At 38.7% G+C, this 18,726-nt stretch overlaps 2 protein-coding genes across 2 annotated transcripts in view; both read left to right on the top strand.

Moving 5' to 3' along the window:
* The window catches only part of LOC127645731 (zinc finger protein 721-like), a 73,200-nt gene that overhangs the window by 47,820 nt on the left and 6,654 nt on the right, over nt 1–18,726 (top strand). Inside the window, exons 11-12 of the mRNA XM_052129393.1 lie at nt 6,881–7,020; nt 8,059–8,207. Of these exons, the coding sequence (XP_051985353.1) occupies nt 6,881–7,020; nt 8,059–8,207 (289 nt within the window). The remainder of the gene's footprint in view (nt 1–6,880; nt 7,021–8,058; nt 8,208–18,726) is intronic.
* Nucleotides 4,091–10,547, top strand: LOC127644907 (gastrula zinc finger protein XlCGF57.1-like). The gene is made up of 3 exons (XM_052128354.1): nt 4,091–4,167; nt 6,881–7,020; nt 8,059–10,547. Exons 2-3 carry the CDS (start codon nt 6,921–6,923, stop codon nt 9,072–9,074), a joined length of 1,116 nt encoding a protein of 371 aa, XP_051984314.1. The 5' UTR covers nt 4,091–4,167; nt 6,881–6,920; the 3' UTR covers nt 9,075–10,547.

Here is an 18,726-nt window from a genome sequence, read left to right on the forward strand (position 1 = left end):
GTCATGCTTTAGGGTCACATCAGGATGAGCCTGCAGGAAGGGTACCACATGAGGGAGGAGGATGTCTTCCCTGTAATGCACAGCATTGAGATTGCCTACAATGACAATAAGCTCATTCCGATGATGCTGTGACACACAGCATCTGCAGTCTTCATGCCTCCATGCAGCATGCCTAAGGCATGTTCACACAGATGAGCAGGGACCCTGGGCAACTTTCTATTGGTGTTTTTCAGAGTCAGTAGAAGGTCTCTTTAGTGTCCCAAGTTTTTATAACTGTGACATTAATTGCCTACCGTCTGTAAGCTGTTAGTGTCTTAATGATGTTCCACAGGTGCATGTTCATTAATTGTTTATGGTTCATCGAACAAGCATGGAAAACATAGTTTAAACCCTTTACAATAAAGATCTGTAAAGTTATTTGGATTTTTACAAAATTATCTTTAAAATACAGTGTCCTGAAAAAGGGATGTTTCTTTTTTTTTGCAGTTTATTTTCTTCTATTATATTTATATACTGTATATACACGGATCAGCCACAACAATAAAACCACCTAATATTGTGTAGGTCCCCCTCATGCCCCTAAACAGCGCCAACCCGCATCTCAGAATAGCATTCTAAGATACTATTCTTCTCACCACAATTGTCCAGTTACCGTACACTTTGTCAGTTCGAACCAGTCTGGCCATTCTCTGACGACCTCTCTCATAATCAAGGCATTTCCATCTGCAGAACTGCCGGGAGTCTCCAGGATCTCTCAGGAGATCAGCAGTTACAGAAATACTAAAACCAGCCCGTCTGGCACCAACAATCATCCATGTGATTATCTAATCAGCCAATTGTGTGGCAGCAGTTCAGTGCATAAAATCATGCAGAAACGGATCAAGAGCTTCAGTTAATGTTCACATCAACCATCAGAATGGAGAAAGAAAAAAAATCTCTGATTTGGACCATGGCATGATTGTTGGGGCCAGACTGGCTTCTTCGAGTTTGTCTGCAACTGCTGATTTTCTGGGGATTTTCACATACAACAGTCTCTAGAATTTATAGAATTTAAAATGTCATGTCGGATCATTGTCATATTTCACACTGTTGTGTTTGCAACGTTTACTGTTTGTGTAACTATGCGCTCTTATAGCTGCTTGTGTGGGGTGATTACCTTCTTGTTGGCCACCGCCTCCACCGGTGATTTACCCAGTATCCCTGTTGAGGAGGATTCCTCAGATCTCTGCCTGTGTCTCAGGAGAGAAAGTTCCTGGGTTTGACTTTGTTTGAAGAATGAACTTTTCTTTTTGAGTTGTAAATAAATTCCAATTGAACTTTCCTCCCTGGTTTCCCTCCATTCCCTCCCTTTCTTTGATGTTGCTTGTTCTTTGTTAAGTGTTTGTTTTTTGTCTTTTTTCTTTTGTTTGATGTTCCATTGGAATGCCAGGAGGCATCCCTTCGAGGGGGGTAATGTCATGGCCCAGTCACCTTGTCAGTTGGAGGTTCTACCTTACTGGACTGTGGCAGTATCGGCCCGCTTTTGTGTTTTGTGTTCTGTGAGCTCATGGGTCTGGTTGTTTGGGACCGTTGTGCGCATGTTACAGCTGTGCGCTCTCCGGTGATGTCATGGTCCTGTCAACTGGTCAGGTTGGGTTTTGTCTAACGAGGACCATGGCATCATCATCCCCTGTCTGTCTTGTGTTTCATGTTTGTTTCTTTGTGTGTGGTTCACACGGGTCTGGTGGTCGCTATGCACAATTTGCCACCATGCGCCCTCCGGTGATGTCACAGTCATGGCACCTTGCCAGGTTGTGTGTGTGTGTGGGCCTGTGGAGGACCGTGGCATCGTCTCTTGTCTGTTTTGTCAAAGCATGTTTAGCACGCTTTGCCCTCGTGTTCAGGTGTCGCTGGTGTTTAATTGCATCTAAGAGTTATGGTATATTTCCAAACAGTCATCAGGTATTACACATCATGTTTCTTTTTAAAAAGCTTATATATGTTGGTTCGTGTCACGATTATAAACATCGCCAGCTGAGCATTGCTCGACTTCTTTTACCATATTCACAAACAAAGTTCATGAATAAAACTGATTTGTATTCAGCTCTACATCTGGAATATTCATCCCACCTATATTAAACAAACTAAATGTACATACGTTTTTACAAATATATATATATATATATATATATATATATATATATATATATATATATATATATATATATATATATATAAATACATTCACACAATACAAATGCATAGGTTTATAAATGTGCTTTTCCTATTATTTTCATTTGTTATTTTTGTTTTGATGCTTACTATAATGTTTACCATATGACCTTAATATGGGTATGTAACCATTCAATGGAAAAGAGGAGGCGAGAACCGGCTTGACAATGTGAATAATAGTTTAATAATAAACTTAAACAAAAAGAAAAACACATACTTGGCAGCTGCCTGTAATTCTCTCTCTCTCAAGCTGCTGCCTCCGGTTGCCTTTATACTTCTGGGTCTTGATCAGCCTAATTAGGGGCCGGGTGTACAGCATCATGGCCCGGCCCAGCCCTCCGCCCTGCCACAGGGTAAAAGTAGGAAGCAACAGAAGTTCAGGACTACAGACGACGCTGACTTTCCCAAGAATCACTTCGGCATTATACCAGAAAAGCACATAAATCGATTAACCAATTTAAATAGTTTTATAAATGTTAGGCTTCATAATAGACAATAATTTATTAGTTTTAGAATGTACAAAAGTCACTTTAGATGAGATGCATATGATTTCATAGCGCTAAAAACATCTTCAATAATAAAATGTCGGATATTATTTTAACATAAAATAATGCTGCCTTCGTGTGCTATGACACAGGTTCAATATTAACAAACTATAGTTTGGGCAAGTCATTTAGAACATCTACCTTGTGCATGACATGAGTAATTTTTCCAACAATTGTTTACAGACAGAATGTTTCACTTTTAATAGACTATAATCACGATTAAAGTGGGATGAAATTTACATAAACAAATTTATCTGTGCCTTTAAGCAGAAAAGTATGTCAAGTCTTTAGACAATTAGCTTCTGATAGGAGGTGTACTGAATTGGAGGTGTACCTGTGGATGTATTTTAAGGCCTACCTTCAAACTCGGTGCCTCTTTGCATGATATCATGCACTACTGAGTACTGGTCGGCGCTGCACTGTCTATTGTCCTGTTCATTGTCAGTAATTTGTTGTACTGTCCTGTACTTTTTGCACATGTTTGCACGTGCACTTTATATAGGTATATATAGGTAGTTTATATAGGTATTTTATTTCGTTGTGTAGTCTCATGTGGTCCTATGTTGGTCCTTTGTTGTTTTTATGTAGCACCATGGTCCTGGAGGAACGTTGTCTCGTTTTGCTGTGTACTGTACTAACTGTATATGGTTGAAACGACAATAAAAACCACTTGACTTGACTTGATGAGAAAATCAAAAGAAATCAGCCATGACCTCAGAAAACAGTTGTGGACCTCCTCAAGTCTGGCTCATCCTTGAGAGCAATTGAATTTGTTCTTAGCAATTGTCATATAATAACAACACATTCACAATGTTGAGACATTTTAGAGCTAAACATGAGAACACATCTTCAGGAAGTGGACCAACAGCTACAAGCAACCAATGTATAAGCCTTCTGATCGGTCAATTATTTGTTTGTCTATTGCAGACTTTATAAAAATGTATCTTAAATAGTGGAAGAAGGTAAACTGTGTACATTAATGTTTTAAAGGCTGTATTACCTCAGTTATATTTTAAGTACTGTATTACAGGAATCCGAAAACAAATGATTGATGGGGCCTTGCTTAACACGATTGTAAAAGATTGCAGGCCATTTATAATTGTTGAAGATGCTTGCTTTAGGGAGTTTGTTGGAATTTTAGACCCAAACTACATTATTCCATTCTGCCAGTCATTAAAGAAAATGGTTGAGGATAAATGTCTATCCACATCTTCATCACCTTGCCCTGGAATTTTTATGCACGCCTGCCTTTTTTTACCGTCACTAATTTGAGGGTTGCACACTAGCCCAGCAGGTGGCGATATGCCCTTAGAAAACGAATCTCCAAAAAAGTAAAGAAGAAGACGGTCATGTTGTGATGACGTAATAAATGCTGCGCCACTGAATACTTTCTTTAGATTTCTGAGTAAAGGTGAGTGTTTGAAACTGTCGAGAAACAGAGAAGTTAAACAACGTCAAAAACCGCCTACATGTACATGCATCCAAGTTTCAATCGAATTGCATTGTTCAGATTAAATATATGCAAAATAGTTTGGGAATCTGGACAGATGTTTATTCATTTATTCAGCTGTTCTTTTACTCGTCTCGCGCACAATAATAATAATAAAAAAAAACAGAATTAGATGCAAATATACAGTATTTAAATTATATGAAAATTGTGAACATGCTCTCTCTCTCTCTTTATAATATACATGGTGTTTTGACTTTATGTTCAATATATAATGAACTCGTTATTTTACAATGGAGTAACGCCTGTTTCCCAAACCAGCACATAGATCGCTCGTTATAAAGTTGGGCTTAAGTGCTTCATTACGGGACTGTCCGGTCCTAAGGTGCTGATCACGTTGGTCAGTATGTCCAGAGTTTGTCTTCTCAACATGAAAATAATGTGGAAATACTAACAAACATGGAAGTTGTATGTAACCTTGTCGAGGTGGCGAAATCTTTGAATTATAACAGACTTTAATGAAATAAATAATGATGGCTTTAAGGCAGAGTTTCAGATGTATTGACTCTCAATCATATTTAATTAACGAAAGTGACTGCATCAATTCATGTAACGTAAATGTACACGATGTGAATTATAAGCGACTCGTGGTGAAGTTTTTTGACTGGAAACTGAACAAATTAGTCTGACTCATGAAAAGTCATACAAAATTTACGATGTGACTATTTGGTGTGATGTCGCATGATTTTGTTAGCAATAACTCCCGGATGTCTAATGCGGAAATAAGAGCGAGTTTCGCTCACAAGGCGTTACGCTGCGTTCACACTGCCAGCTACTTTGTCGCTCCATGTCGCCAGTGGTTGGCGGTTAGGTCGCTAGTGGTGTGTATGGAGAGTCTGAACAACACTGTATGTTTACAATTAATGTTATTTTTAAAATATGAGGATCACGTGAGCTCTACCATCTTCTCTTGTATTGGCTGTCGCTCGCGAAAGTCGCTCTTAATTTGCATAAAGTTCCACATTTCTAAATTTTGTCGAGTCGCTGGACACGCCCACATCCGGTCGCCAACGGTCGTCGTTGCTCGTTTTGCCGGAAGTCGCGAGCTCTCATTGAAAATTAATGAGATGAGGTAGTTTTGTCACTGTGTGTCACTGGCAGTGTGAACGCAGCTTTAAAGATATACTTAGCGACAAAAACCACCTCATCTCATTCATTTTCAATGAGAGCTCGCAACTTCGTGTGACCGTTGGCGACCGGATGTGGGCGTGTCCAGCGACTCAACAAAGTTGAGAAATCTTTAACTTTATGCAAATGAAGAGCGACTTTCGCGAGCGACAGCCATCAGGAGAGAAGATGGTAGAGCTCGTATGATCCTCATATTTTAATAATTATATGAATTGTAAATAAACAGTGTTGTTCAGACTCGCCATACACACCACTAGCGACCTAACCGCCAACCACTGGCGACATGGAGCGACAAAGTAGCTGGCAGTATGAACGCAGCTTATTATGCCCTTACCCAAACCCCTTAACCGATCAGTAGAGTGTGTACACATGATAGGAAGCTGTTGTGTGCGACAGAATACACAACATCGCGTATTAGATGTAAAAGATGTCCAGTGATGTCATTGGCTGTAGTGAAAGTCGTGGGAATTAGTGCAGTCGCACAATATCATACGAATTAGCCAAATTTAGAAAAGTCTTAGGAATCCTGACGATTTCGCTGTGAGAGTATTTTGGAACAAATGCACGCAGAACAGGATTAAAATGACGGGCATCAGTGCTGAACCTACACTGTCTAAATATTCATAGATCATCTGGTTAAAGTTCAAGGTGTACTTGTAAAATTACAGTCATTATGCATCATGCAATTTATTACTGCCATATAAAAAGCAAATTTGAAACGTCCATTGGAGGAAGAGAGAGAGAGAGGGAATCTGTAATTGCACGCTCTTACTCTAATCTCCTTTGTTTACCACATTTGTATTCTTTATTAGGCATATTCTATTTATGTTTTAAACTGCATGGTCACATTACATTACTCATGTCTTCTTAAATAAGAACATGTCGTCTTTCTATTGCATTACAATTATGCTTATCAAAGAAGCCTAATATAATGTTATACTGTTGCGGTGATGTGGGCAGGAGAGGAAGAGCGGTAAGGATTGACACCTATGGGAAAGTATCTTAACAGCTGTTTTGTGTTGCAGTGAGAGCTGGAGAGGGATAAAAGGGCGTTTTATCTGTTTTGTCTGTTTAGGAGGGGTTGATCTGTGTGTTCATTTGTTGCGCTGAAAAGCAAAGCGTTTTGTGTTCTCTGAAAAGTTGGAAAATAAAGACTTGCGGTGTACAGTTTACCCGACCATCGCTTCCTCCACAAAAGAGAGCTAGTAATCTGTATTACGCGTCTTGTAAATTTAGACCCATCACATTGCATGCGCAGACTGCAGAGACTGCCTATTGTTTTCATAGCCATTTTGTTCAACACTTTTTTATCTTCTGAAATAGTTTACAGTGGGTTAGAGTACTCAACTTTAAAAATAACCTGAAAATGCCCATCCCTAGTCTTTATAGTAAAGAAAAACTGACTGTGTTACCTAAAAAAATCACAAGGTTAATCATGATTAACTAATTTAATGTATTTTTATTTAAAGTTGTTAATTTTCTTTTACAGGTTTAAAAAATCAAAAACAATTTCAAGTTCCCCTGAAAAGATGGAGTTTGTTAAAGAGGAGTTCATTAAAGAGGAGAGTGAAGACTTCAGTATATCAGAACCATTCAGACTAAAAAATGAAGACACTGGAGAACAAAGAGGTTTGTGTCCATTCTTGATTTTTATTTACTGACCCATGAGGAACATTCAAGTATCAAATCTTTAGGCAGTTCACCAGAGTTGGTGGCTGTAGTTATACAATCACAGGAGCTGTTAAATTAAAACAGTTTAACTCTACTCTCAAAGACCTTTTTCTGATGCTGAAGAACTGATAAGCCATTGACATGCTTGGATCTGATAAATATGATACATCGCAAACACAGTATGTTATTAATGTTGGTGGCTGTGTAACCAAACATTTTTATGGGACTCTTTTACTTTTAAATGACTAATATATTGTGGCAAAGCCAGTGATTATTATTGAAGAGGGCATGAATATACAACTGTATGAAAAAGTGAAGAGTTCAAGGTGTTGCCCTGGCCTCCATATTCTCCAGATCTCAATCCGATTGAGCATCTGTGGGATGTTGTGAACCAACAAGTCCGATCCACGGTCACTCCACCTCGCAACTTACAAGACTTGAAGGATCTGCTGCTAATGTCTTGATGCCAGATACCACAAGATACCTTCAGGGATCTTATAGAGTCCATGCCTTGGTTCTATTTTTGCGGCATGTGGACGACCAACAGTATATTAGGCAGGTGGTCAGAATATTTTGGCTCATCAGTGCATAAGATTAATCAATTATGTCAATAACATAAATTTAAGCATGAACTACTTCCTCCGCCACCCGGATTGAAGTCACTACACCACCACAAGCACCTAGAGCACATTGGGAATTGGGCATGCCAAATTTGGGAGAAAAGGGGAGAAAATCATACAAATAACATAAATATAATATTACAACTAACATCTGCACAGACAATTAAAATGCACAGCTGAATGTGTTGTGTGCATTCATGATGAAAATGACAGAATTTACATTTTAGTGTGACAAATGTTACATAGAAATGAATACTTGATCTTTGTTGTATTCTGCTATTTTTTTGTAGTTCACTTTTATTGTACTGTATTTTCCTGTTATTCATAACTTTAATGATCCCTCTTGCATTGACTCATGACTGTTTGTTCATTTTAGACCCTATGGAAGTGAAAGAGGAAAGTGAGGAACTTAACGAAGAGGAGGAGAAACAGCCGTATCAGAAACCTTGTGATTTCATAACTGGAGAAAAATCTTATAGTTGCTCACAGACAGATAAGAAATTCTCCCAAAAAAGAACTCGAAAAGCAAAAACAAAGCATTCTTTCATCTGCCCTCAATGTGGAAAGAGTTTCAGACAAAAAGGACAACTTAATGTCCACATCAGAACTCACACTGGAGAGAAGCCTTTCACATGTCATCAGTGTGGAAAGAATTTCACACAAAAAGGACACCTTAATGTCCACTCAAGAACTCACACTGGTGAGACACCTTTCACATGCCTTCAGTGTGGAAAGTGTTTCAGACACAAAGAGAGTCTTAAGGAGCACACGAGAACGCACACTAGAGAGCCTTTTACATGCCTTGAGTGTGGAAAGATTTTGGCAAGTCCATGTAGCCTAAGAAAACATACAAATATTCACTCAAAGCAATTACACCACTGTTCAGAGTGTGGCAAGAGTTTCAAACAGGCAGATGGTCTCAGACTTCATCTACGCTATCACTTTGAAGAAAAGCCATTTAACTGTGATCAGTGCGGCCAAAAATTTATTTTTGCATCAATGCTAAAAAGACATTTGAAACTTCACGAGACTAATGAGAAGCCTTACATCTGCGCTGTTTGTGGAAAGAGTTTTTCACAAATGTCAAATCTGAAACAGCACCAGAGAATACATTTTAGTGAGAAATCTCACATCTGCTGCTATTGTGGCAAAGCTTTTATCAGAGCTGAAGACTTGAAAGTGCACCAAAGAATTCATACTGGGGAAAAACCTTACAAGTGCTCACACTGTGGAAAGGGGTTCAAGCGTCCCAAACAGCAGAAAAGACATGAGAAGGTGCATACTAGAGAGAATCCATACTATTGCTCTCCGTGTGGAAAGAGTTACAGCACATTAAGTACTTTACGGAGACATTTAAAGAAGTTTTGCCCAAATGTGCACATTTTATCTTGAGAATCTTTACCATGTGAAAGAGACTAAAAGAATGATACCTGCCAATAACTCTTATAGGATGGATAAAATAACATTTTGATCATTTACATTTATGCATTTGGCAGACGCTTTTATCCAAAGTGACTTACAGTGCACTTATTACATGGACAATCCCCCCGGCACAACCTGGAGTTAAGTGTCTTGCTCAAGGACACAATGGTGGTGGCTGTGGGGATCGAACCAGCAACCTTCTGATTAACAAGTTATGTGCTTTAGCCCACTATGCCACCACCACTGCCATCATCATACCAGTTGATGAAATTACCATGACATCTTACAGCTTACATCTTACAGGTTTATTTTGTGTAACTGTCTTTGGCCCTTTGTGTGAAATGCCTGGTTTTGATTGTGCTTAACTTTGAAGACACACCCATTGTTATGATTGGCTAAAATCTTTGAAGAGCAAATGCCCTACCACCATAACACGCATGCAAATTATTATTATTAATTTTTTTTCAAGAATGAAAGAAAACATGCAAACGATTTATAAAATCACTTAAATGCACTCAGTCCAACATTACTATTTATAGTGACATTATTATTATTGAGACACAAATGCAGTTAACAATATTAATATTGCAAATTTTCTATCACATAGAAATGTACATTTGATAAAAAAGCCTTCAGTTGGGTGGCAGATTTGAATTTACTGATATTACCAACAATGCAATCTGTAAAATTTTCCTAACAATTAAGGTATGTTGGGCTGTGTTAAAATATTCTGACAGTAGGACTTCTTAACTGATAAACAGGTAGATCTTTCATCAGGCACTTAATTATTGTTACGATCTTTTTCTATCAAAGTTAATTAAAACTGAACTAATTTACAGAGGATATAAAATAAAAGCTTCATTCTTAGTTCAGGGGGGTCCAAGCTCTTGTTTACCACAGTTCTTGCATAGTACCCAGAATTGTGCTGTGGTGTTAGTAGGATTATGGTAATCACATTTAAAACCATGCTCTTCCTACCAGATTTAATTATGGTTTTTAACAAACAAACTATGAAATTTGTAATGTATCACAATATCCTTGTAGATTCTATGAAGAATAAGTGCAATAAAAATGACCTATATTCTCCTAATTTATAATATTTAACATAAGTATAATGTTGCAACATTTATTATAAATGTATTCAACATTTCTACCAAAATACCATAGTTTACACAGTTAGTGTTGCTAACTGCAATGTACTAAAACCGGTGATGTGTGGATTGTAAAGCTTGTAATTACTGTTGTGGCACAATGTTTTCCTGTTTACCTTGTCACTGCTGTTAAGAATGTCAGGGCTGTTTAATCTGGTTTCAACAAGCTTCGCACAGAGCCTTTAAGATTTCCATATTTCACACTATATTTACCATGGAATTACTTGAGTGCAAAGCACGTGCGTGTGGCTCTGTAAAGTCATCAATTAGTTCACATAACTTAAGATCACAATAAAGACATCTACTTCTATCATATTGTGTGTTTGTATTTATTGTCACGGTCACCCATTTTATAGATCAGGAAATAGGAAATTAAGAGTGAAGCCAGGGAGAGTCACAGAGGATAATTTTGGATGAAGTTGAGAGTTCAGACATGAAGTTCAATGTTTTGTTTTTTGAGCAATGACAGAGCTTTAACATTAAGTCCTTGGGTTATAGGATCCAGACCGCTGTCCATTGACAAATATATAATTACCCTGCCTAACTCATTTAAACTGCAAGATGGGTGGGATACAGACCCTTGAATTGCTTCCAGTGGAGTACTGACTATTTCAAGGATGTAAACATTAACAAAGGAATTAGAAAGCTATTGCGCATGTCTATCCCTGAAGCATTTACGTTAGTGTTGGAGTCCACCTTAGTCGAGTCAGACTCAAGTCTGAGTCTTTAAACAATCGAGTCAGAGTCCAAAGGGGGCCAAGTCAGACTCAAGACTGAGTCCATTGCATGCCAAGTCAAGTCTGAATAAATCTGTTCATGAATCTGAAATCAAATTGTAACCGTAAACTCAACATCTATATTTTAAGCTTATTTTCAGGTTTACAACTAAGAAAAACTATTGTCAATATAAGTGCAACAAAAACACCTGTTGCATTTACTTTTTATATATATATATATATTAAATACAGTTGAAGAAGTGTACATACACTTAGGTTGAAGTCATTAAAACTATTTTTACTATTTTTTTAACCACAGATTTAATATTAGTAAACTATTGTTTTGGCAAGTCGTTAGGACATCTACTTTGTGCACGACACAAGTTATTCTTCCAACAATTGTTTACAGACAGATTGTTTAGCTTTTAATTGACCATATCACAATTCCAGTTGGTTAACTGTGCCTTTAAGCAGCTTGGAAATTTCCAAAAAATTATGTCAAGCCTTCAGACAATTAGCCAATATCCTTCAAACAGGAGGTGTACTGAATTGGAGGTGTACCTTTGGATGTATTTTAAGGCCTACCTTAAGGCCTTACCTCTACCTCACATCATGGGAAAATCTAAAGAAATCAGCCAAGACCTCCACAAGTCTGGTTCATCCTTGGGAACAATTACCAAATGCCTGAAGGTACCAAATCCATCTGTGCAAACAGTAGTACACAAGTATAAACACCATGGGACCACACAACCATCATACAACTCAGGAAGGAGACACATTCTGTCTCCTAGAGATTAATGTAGATTGGTGTGAAAAGTGCAAATAAATCCCAGAACAACAACAAAGGACCTTGTGAAGATGCTGGAGGAAACAAGACAAGTAGACAAGTATCTATATCCACAGTAAAACAAGTCCTATTTCGACATAACCTGAAAGGCTGCTCAGCAAGGAAGAAGCCACTGCTCCGAAACTGCAAAAAAAAAAAAAAAGCCAGACTACAATTTGAAAGTGCACATGGGGACAAAGATTTTGGATAAATGTCCTCTGGTCTAATGAATTTTTTTTTTTAACTGTCTGGCCATAATGACCATTGCTATGTTTGGAGGAATAAGGGTGAGGCTTGCAAGTCAAAGAACACCATCCCAACTTTTAAGCATGTGGGTGGCAGCAACATGTTGTGGGGGTCCTTTGATGCAGGAGGGACTGCTGCACTTCACAAAATAGATGACATCATGAGGAAGGAAAATGATGTGGATATATTGAAGCCACATCTCAAGACATCAGCCAGGATGTTAAAGCTCGGTCACAAATGTGTCTTTCAAATGGACAATGACTCCAAGCATATCTCCAAAGTTATTGCAAAATGGTTTAAATACAACAAAGTCAAGGCATTGGAGTGGACATCACAAAGCTGTGACCTCAATCCGATAGACAATTTGTGGCAACTGAAAAAGCGTGTGCAAACAAGAAGCCCTACAAACCTGACTCAGTTACACCAGTTCTGTCTGGAGGAATGGGCCAAAATTCCAGCAACTTATTGTGAGAAGCTTGTGGAAGGCTACCCAAAATGTTTGACCATAGTTAAACAATTTTAAGTAATGCTACCAAATACTAACAAAGTGTATGTAAACTTCTGACCTACTGGGAATGTGATAAAAGAAATCAAATCTGAAATAAATCATGTTCTCTACTATTATTCTGACATTTCACATTCTTAAAATAAAGTAGTGATCCTAACTGACCTAAGACAGGGAATGTTTTCTACGATTAACATTTACATTTATTAATTTGGCAGACGCTTTTATCCAAAGCGACTTACAAAAGAGGAAAACATAAGCAAATCATCTTAAGGAGACAGTGGTACGAAAAGTGCCATATTACAAAGTTTCACTATCATCAGAATAGTATACAAAACAGATTTAAGAGCAACAAGAATTGTAAATAATTTATAATTTTTTATTTTCTTCTAGTGACCGGTTAAGTGCTTTTGGAAAAGATGTGTTTTTAGCCGTTTTTTGAAGATAGAGTGAGTGAATCAGCTTCATGGATTGAGTTGGGAAGGTCATTCCACCAACGTGGTATGATGAAACTGAAAGTCCGGGAAAGTGTTTTGGTGCCTCTTTGTTTTGGTACTACAAGGCGCCGTTCCTTAGCTGACCGCAGGCTTCTGGTGGGAACGTAGCTCTGCATAAATGTTTTTAGGTATGCTGGAGCAGACCCAGTGACTGTTTTGTATGCCAGCATCAGGGCCTTGAATTCAGTACGTGCATGAACCGGCAGCCAGTGGAGAGAGACAAAGAGTGGTGTAACATGTGCTCTCTTAGGTTCATTAAAGACCAGACGTGCTGCTGCATTCTGTATCATTTGGAGAGGTCTAATAGCACATGCAGGAAGGCCTGCAATGAGAGCGTTACAGTAGTCCAGTCTAGTTATGTCAAGTGACTGAACGAGCAGTTGTGTGGCATGTACAGAGAGGAAGGGTCTTATCTTCCTGATATTGTAGAGTGTAAATCTACATGATCTTGCAGTCTTTGAGATGTGGTCTGTGAAATTTAGCTCATCATCAATGGTTACCCCTAGATTTCTGACCGTTTTGGAAGGCGAAACTGTAGTTGTACCCAGTTGCACGGTGATGTTGTGTTCAACAGCAGGGTTGGCTGGAAAGACAAGGAGTTCGGTCTTGGCAGGTTGAGTTGCAGGTGATGTTCCTTCATCCAGGCTGAGATGTCTGCCAGACAGGCAGCGATTCGAGCGGTCACTGTGGTATTGTTGGGCTGGAAAGACAAGTAGAGTTGCATGTCATCAGCGTAGCAGTGGTAAGGGAAACCATGTGACTGGATGATGGGTCCCAGTGATGTTGTGTATATGGAGAAGAGAAGCGGCCCAAGCACTGATCCCTGAGGTACCCCAGTAAGTAACTGATGTGGCTTGGATACCTCCCCTCTCCAGGCTACCTCAAAGGACCTTTCTGAGAGATAGGAGTTGAACCAGTCAAGCACAGTTCCAGTGATGCCCAGTTTAGAGAGGGTAGAGAGTAGGATCTGATGGTTGACTGTGTCAAAGGCAGCAGAAAGGTCCAGCAGAATCAGAATGGATGATCTGGATTCAGCTTTAGCCTGTCTCAGCGACTCCGTGACAGATAGCAGGGCAGTCTCAGTGGAGTGTCCACTTTTGAAGCCTGACTGATTGTCATCCAGCAGCTTGTTTTGTGAGAGATAGGCAGAGATCTGATTGAAAACTGCCCTTTCAAGTGTTTTTGCCATGAATGGGATGAGAGAGACTGGTCTGTAGTGTTCTCTGATCTGTGTGGGGTTAAGTGCAGGTTTTTTCAGCAGTGGGGTTACTCGAGCCTGCTTAAATGTAGTGGGAAAAGTGCCTGCAAGAAAAGATGTGTTAATTATGTGTTTAAGTGCAGGTAGGATGGACGGAGAGATGGCCTGGAGAAGGTATGATGGAATGGGGTCAAGGGAACAGGTTGTGGGGTGGTTGGAGAGGAGGAGTTTAGAGACCTCTGTGTCAGTTAAAGGAGAGAATGTAGGGAAAGAAGAGTTGCATACAGGAGCCAGGTGTTTGACAGGGTGTGGTGCAGTGAATGTATTGCTGATGGCTGTAACCTTATTAGTAAAAAATGCTCAATGTTTCTGGTTCCGGCAGACCCAACTAAAGCAGCCTAATTGTGGGTTGGAGAATAAATTAGGTGTATGCCTGGCTAAATAGATGAGTCTTTAGTCTAGACTTAAACTGAGAGAGCGTGTCTGCATCTCGAAACAGTGTTTGGGAGACTATTCCATAGTTTAGGAGCCAAATATGAAAAGGATCTACCTCCTTTTGTGGATTTTGGTATTCTAGGAACTATTAACAGGCCAGAATTTTGCGATCTTAATGAACATGTTGGAATATAGCGTGGTAGAAGATCACTTAAGTACTGCGGAGCTAGACCATTCAAAGCTTTGTATGTAGTTAACAGAATTTTAAAATTAATACAGAATTTAAAATGTAGCCAATGTAATGATGATAAAATGGGGCTAATATGATCATATTTCTTGGTTCTTGTTAGCACTCTGGCTGCTGCATTTTGAACCAACTGTATTTATTGATCTTGCTGGACATCCTCCCAGTAATGCATTACAATAATCTAGTCTTGAGGTCATGAATGCATGAAATAGTTTTTCGGCATCAGCAACAGAGAGCATGTGCCTTAATTTAGCAATATGTCTTAGGTGGAAGAATGCTGTTCTACAAACATTTGTAATTTGATTTTCAAAGGACAGATTGGTATCAAATATAACACCTAAGTTCTTCGCTGTTGAAGATGATGTAACAGTACATCCATCTAGTGACAAATTATATTTTAGCGGTTTATTTTTAGAGTTTTTTGGTCCAATAATTAGTACCTCTGTTTTGTCAGAATTGAGTAGAAGGAAATTTCTGGCCATCCAATCTTTTATTTCATTGATACACTCTGCTAATTTAGAGAATTCTGATATCTCATCAGGTTTTGAAGAAATATAAAGTTGTGTATCGTCAGCATAGCAGTGGAAACTTATTCCATGATTCCTGATAATATCTCTCAGGGGAAGCATATACAAAGAGAAAAGCAGAGGCCCTAAAACGGATCCCTGTGGCACTCCATATTTTACTTTTGTTTGGTTTGACAATTCCTCATTTACATAAACAAAAATGGTAGCAGTCTGCTAAATATGACCTAAACCATGCTAATACAACTCCACAAATTCCAACATAATTCTACAGCCTATTCAAGAGAATGTCGTGATCTATCGTGTCGAATGCAGCACTAAGGTCTAAAAGCACTAGAAGAGAAATGCAGCCCCGATCAGATGATAAGAGCAAGTCATTTGTAACTCAAATGACTTGCTAAGTGCAGTCTCTGTACTGTGATGAGGCCTAAATCCTGATTGAAATTCTTCATATATACTATTTCTCTGTAGAAATGAACATATTTGGGAGGATACTACCTTTTCTAGTATTTTTGACATAAACGGGAGATTTGAAATTGGTCTATAATTAGCAAGTTCTCCAGGATCAAGTTGTGGCTTCTTAATAAGCAGTTTGATAATTGCCATTTTAAAGTTTCTTGGGACATGTCCTAAGCATAGCGAGGAGTTAATGATATTAAGGAGAGGTTCTGAGATTACAGGAGATACCTCTTTTAAGAGCTTAGTTGGTATAGGATCTAAACAAGTTGTGGCTTTTGATGTTTTGTTAGCTCTTCATGACCTATGACAGAGAAAGATTGAAGTTGCATGTGAGGAAAATTATTAGGCACTGTTTTCTGAGGTGCGATGACAGATGATTGCATAATTCCAATTTTATTTCTGATTATTTCAATTTTATCTGTAAAGAAATTCATGAAGTCATTACTCTTGAGCTGTGACATAATATCTGGTTCTGTTGAAGCTTTATTCCTAACCAATTTAGCCACAGTACTGAATAAACATCTAGGATTGTTGTGGTTATTTTATATGAGTTAAACTAAAATATGCTGACCTGGCAGCTTTTAATGCCTGTCTGTAGCTACAGACACTATCCTTCCATGCAACACGAAATACTTCTAATTTTGTATTTTTCCACACGCGCTCCATTTTCCGAGCTGCTCTCTTGAGAGCATGAATGTGATCAGTGTACCATGGTGCAGGGCTTATTTCTTTAATTTTCTTTAATCGAAGTGGGGTGACAATATCAAGGGTGCTAGAGAAGACTGCATTTATATTTTTTGTTATTTCATCAAGTTCTTCTGGGCTTTGGGGTTTATTGAGTGTATGAGATAAATCTGGAAGATTATTAGTGAAGCTATCTTTAGTGGTCGAAAGAATAGTTCTACCTGAATGATAGCATGGTGTAAATTGAGTAACATTAGTTGATTGCAGCATACAAGAGACGATGTAATGATCAGAGATGTCATCGCTCTACTGCAGAATTTATATTTTATCAACATCAACTCCATATGAAAGAATTAAATCTAGTGTATGATTATGAGTTGGTGATGAGTTGGTCCTGTATTTTGTCTGACTCCAAGAGAGTTGAGAATATCAATAAATGCTAATCCCAATGTATCAAGTCACCAACAATTAAGGCTCTATCTACAGTAACTACAAGATCTGATAAAAAATTAGCAAATTAACTTACTCTCAGTGGGTGCATCACTGAGTGGGGAGAATTGATTGGAAACCATAACAGGAACAGGAGAGTGGTGTCACATTGCTGGGCGAGTATGCCGCTGAGACATCACCCAGATGTCCTGCTGTGGGGGCTCTACAGCAGGAACCAAAGTGCATACCTGTCAAGTATCCTGTTTTGGTGGGAAAGTCCTGTATTTTACCCTTCTTTCCCGCCGTCCTCCCGTATTAGTATTTTCCCGTAAATCTCCCGTATTTTAACCTGCGTTATTAAAAAATAATACACCGGGCCCGGGCGGAGTAAAAAAAAAAACATTCCCAATCTGAGCTCTGTCACTAGCCTCGCGATAACTGCCACCTGCAGCAGCCTACTACAGGTACTGTAGGTGGCAGTTGTCGCGAGGTTAGTGTGTGAGGTCAGATGATGAGTGACAACGCGGGAATAAAAAAAAAAAAACAGAGACGTATGATGGATGCTACGACAACGATGGAAGGCACTCCTGCCAAAAAACCAAAACCCTCATGTAAATACCACGATCAATGGGACAGCTAATTTACTTTTCTGAAGAGGAGCAGGGTGGGGGACAGTCACGCGTTTTGTAACTGCGACTTCAGCATCTCACACGGAGGAAGGAATGATGTATGTCAGCACGAGAAATCTGGAAAGTTATGTGAAATGAAAAAACTGTAAAAGAAAAGCAATATGAAATGAAAAGAATGTATGGAATGAAAATAAAATGTAAATGTAAAGACAAGCAATGTTAAATGAACAGAAAATATGCAAATAAGCCTTTAAATAAATGCTCTTCATATATACCCTTTTGTGTTTTCATTTAGGCTATAACACCTGTCTTAAAATGTAAGGGATACTGGAGCTTGGTTGGGGTGGTGGGACTGCTCGCGGAGGGCGCCGGAAAATTTCCCTTATTTTCAAATCCAAAACTTGACAGGTATGAAAGTGTGTGTTGCTCACTGTACCACCCATATCCGAAACAGTATCTACCGGCTTCTCTATCTCACTGACTCACTCATTAACTTTCTCCATTGATGTGAATCCCTCATGCAATTGCTGTTGTTGTGTTAGTTCCTTATCATCGGATGTTTGAGATTGATGCAATAATTAATGTAAAACACAGATGAGAAAACGAATGCACACAGTCGAAATGCGAGATGTAGACAAGCTGAAGAAAAGAAAAGAAAGAAAACGGATGCGTGTGGTAATATACATGCAGTTGAAACAGTAGAAAAGCTAGCAAGCTATAAACAAACAGACTCGTGCAGCTTACTAGCAGCAACCAGAACAGGAAACTCGCTTACTGTCCCCTGCTGACCAGGACTCGTCGAGAGATAAAGTGTTAATTTCACTTTATCTCTTGCAGTATGACATTTTGTCTATTGGCACTTAATCAAAAGATTTGATTACTTTCTGTTTGTTTTCGCTTGTTTCCACAAAGGATCATTTAGAGTCTGATGATAAAAAGAAAATACAAATTCTCAAAGAACATCATATGTTTACCTGCAGTGACTTATCCAGACAAGCTGTTCATACTGAGTGCCTACTATATATATATATATGAGAGAGAGAGAGAGAGAGAGAGAGAGAGAGAGAGAGAGAGAG

The sequence above is a fragment of the Xyrauchen texanus genome, chromosome 6 (genome assembly GCF_025860055.1).
Source record: "Xyrauchen texanus isolate HMW12.3.18 chromosome 6, RBS_HiC_50CHRs, whole genome shotgun sequence".
In the NCBI taxonomy this organism is placed as follows: Eukaryota; Metazoa; Chordata; class Actinopteri; order Cypriniformes; family Catostomidae; genus Xyrauchen; species Xyrauchen texanus.

What these genes read in the sequence shown, in the direction of transcription:
- LOC127644907 (XM_052128354.1), top strand. Translation starts at nt 6,921, where the DNA reads ATGGAGTTTGTTAAAGAGGAGTTCATTAAAGAGGAGAGTGAAGACTTC. An exon ending in AGACACTGGAGAACAAAGAG is followed by an intron (nt 7,021 to 8,058) that starts GTTTGTGTCCAT and finishes TGTTCATTTTAG; the next exon opens with ACCCTATGGAAGTGAAAGAG.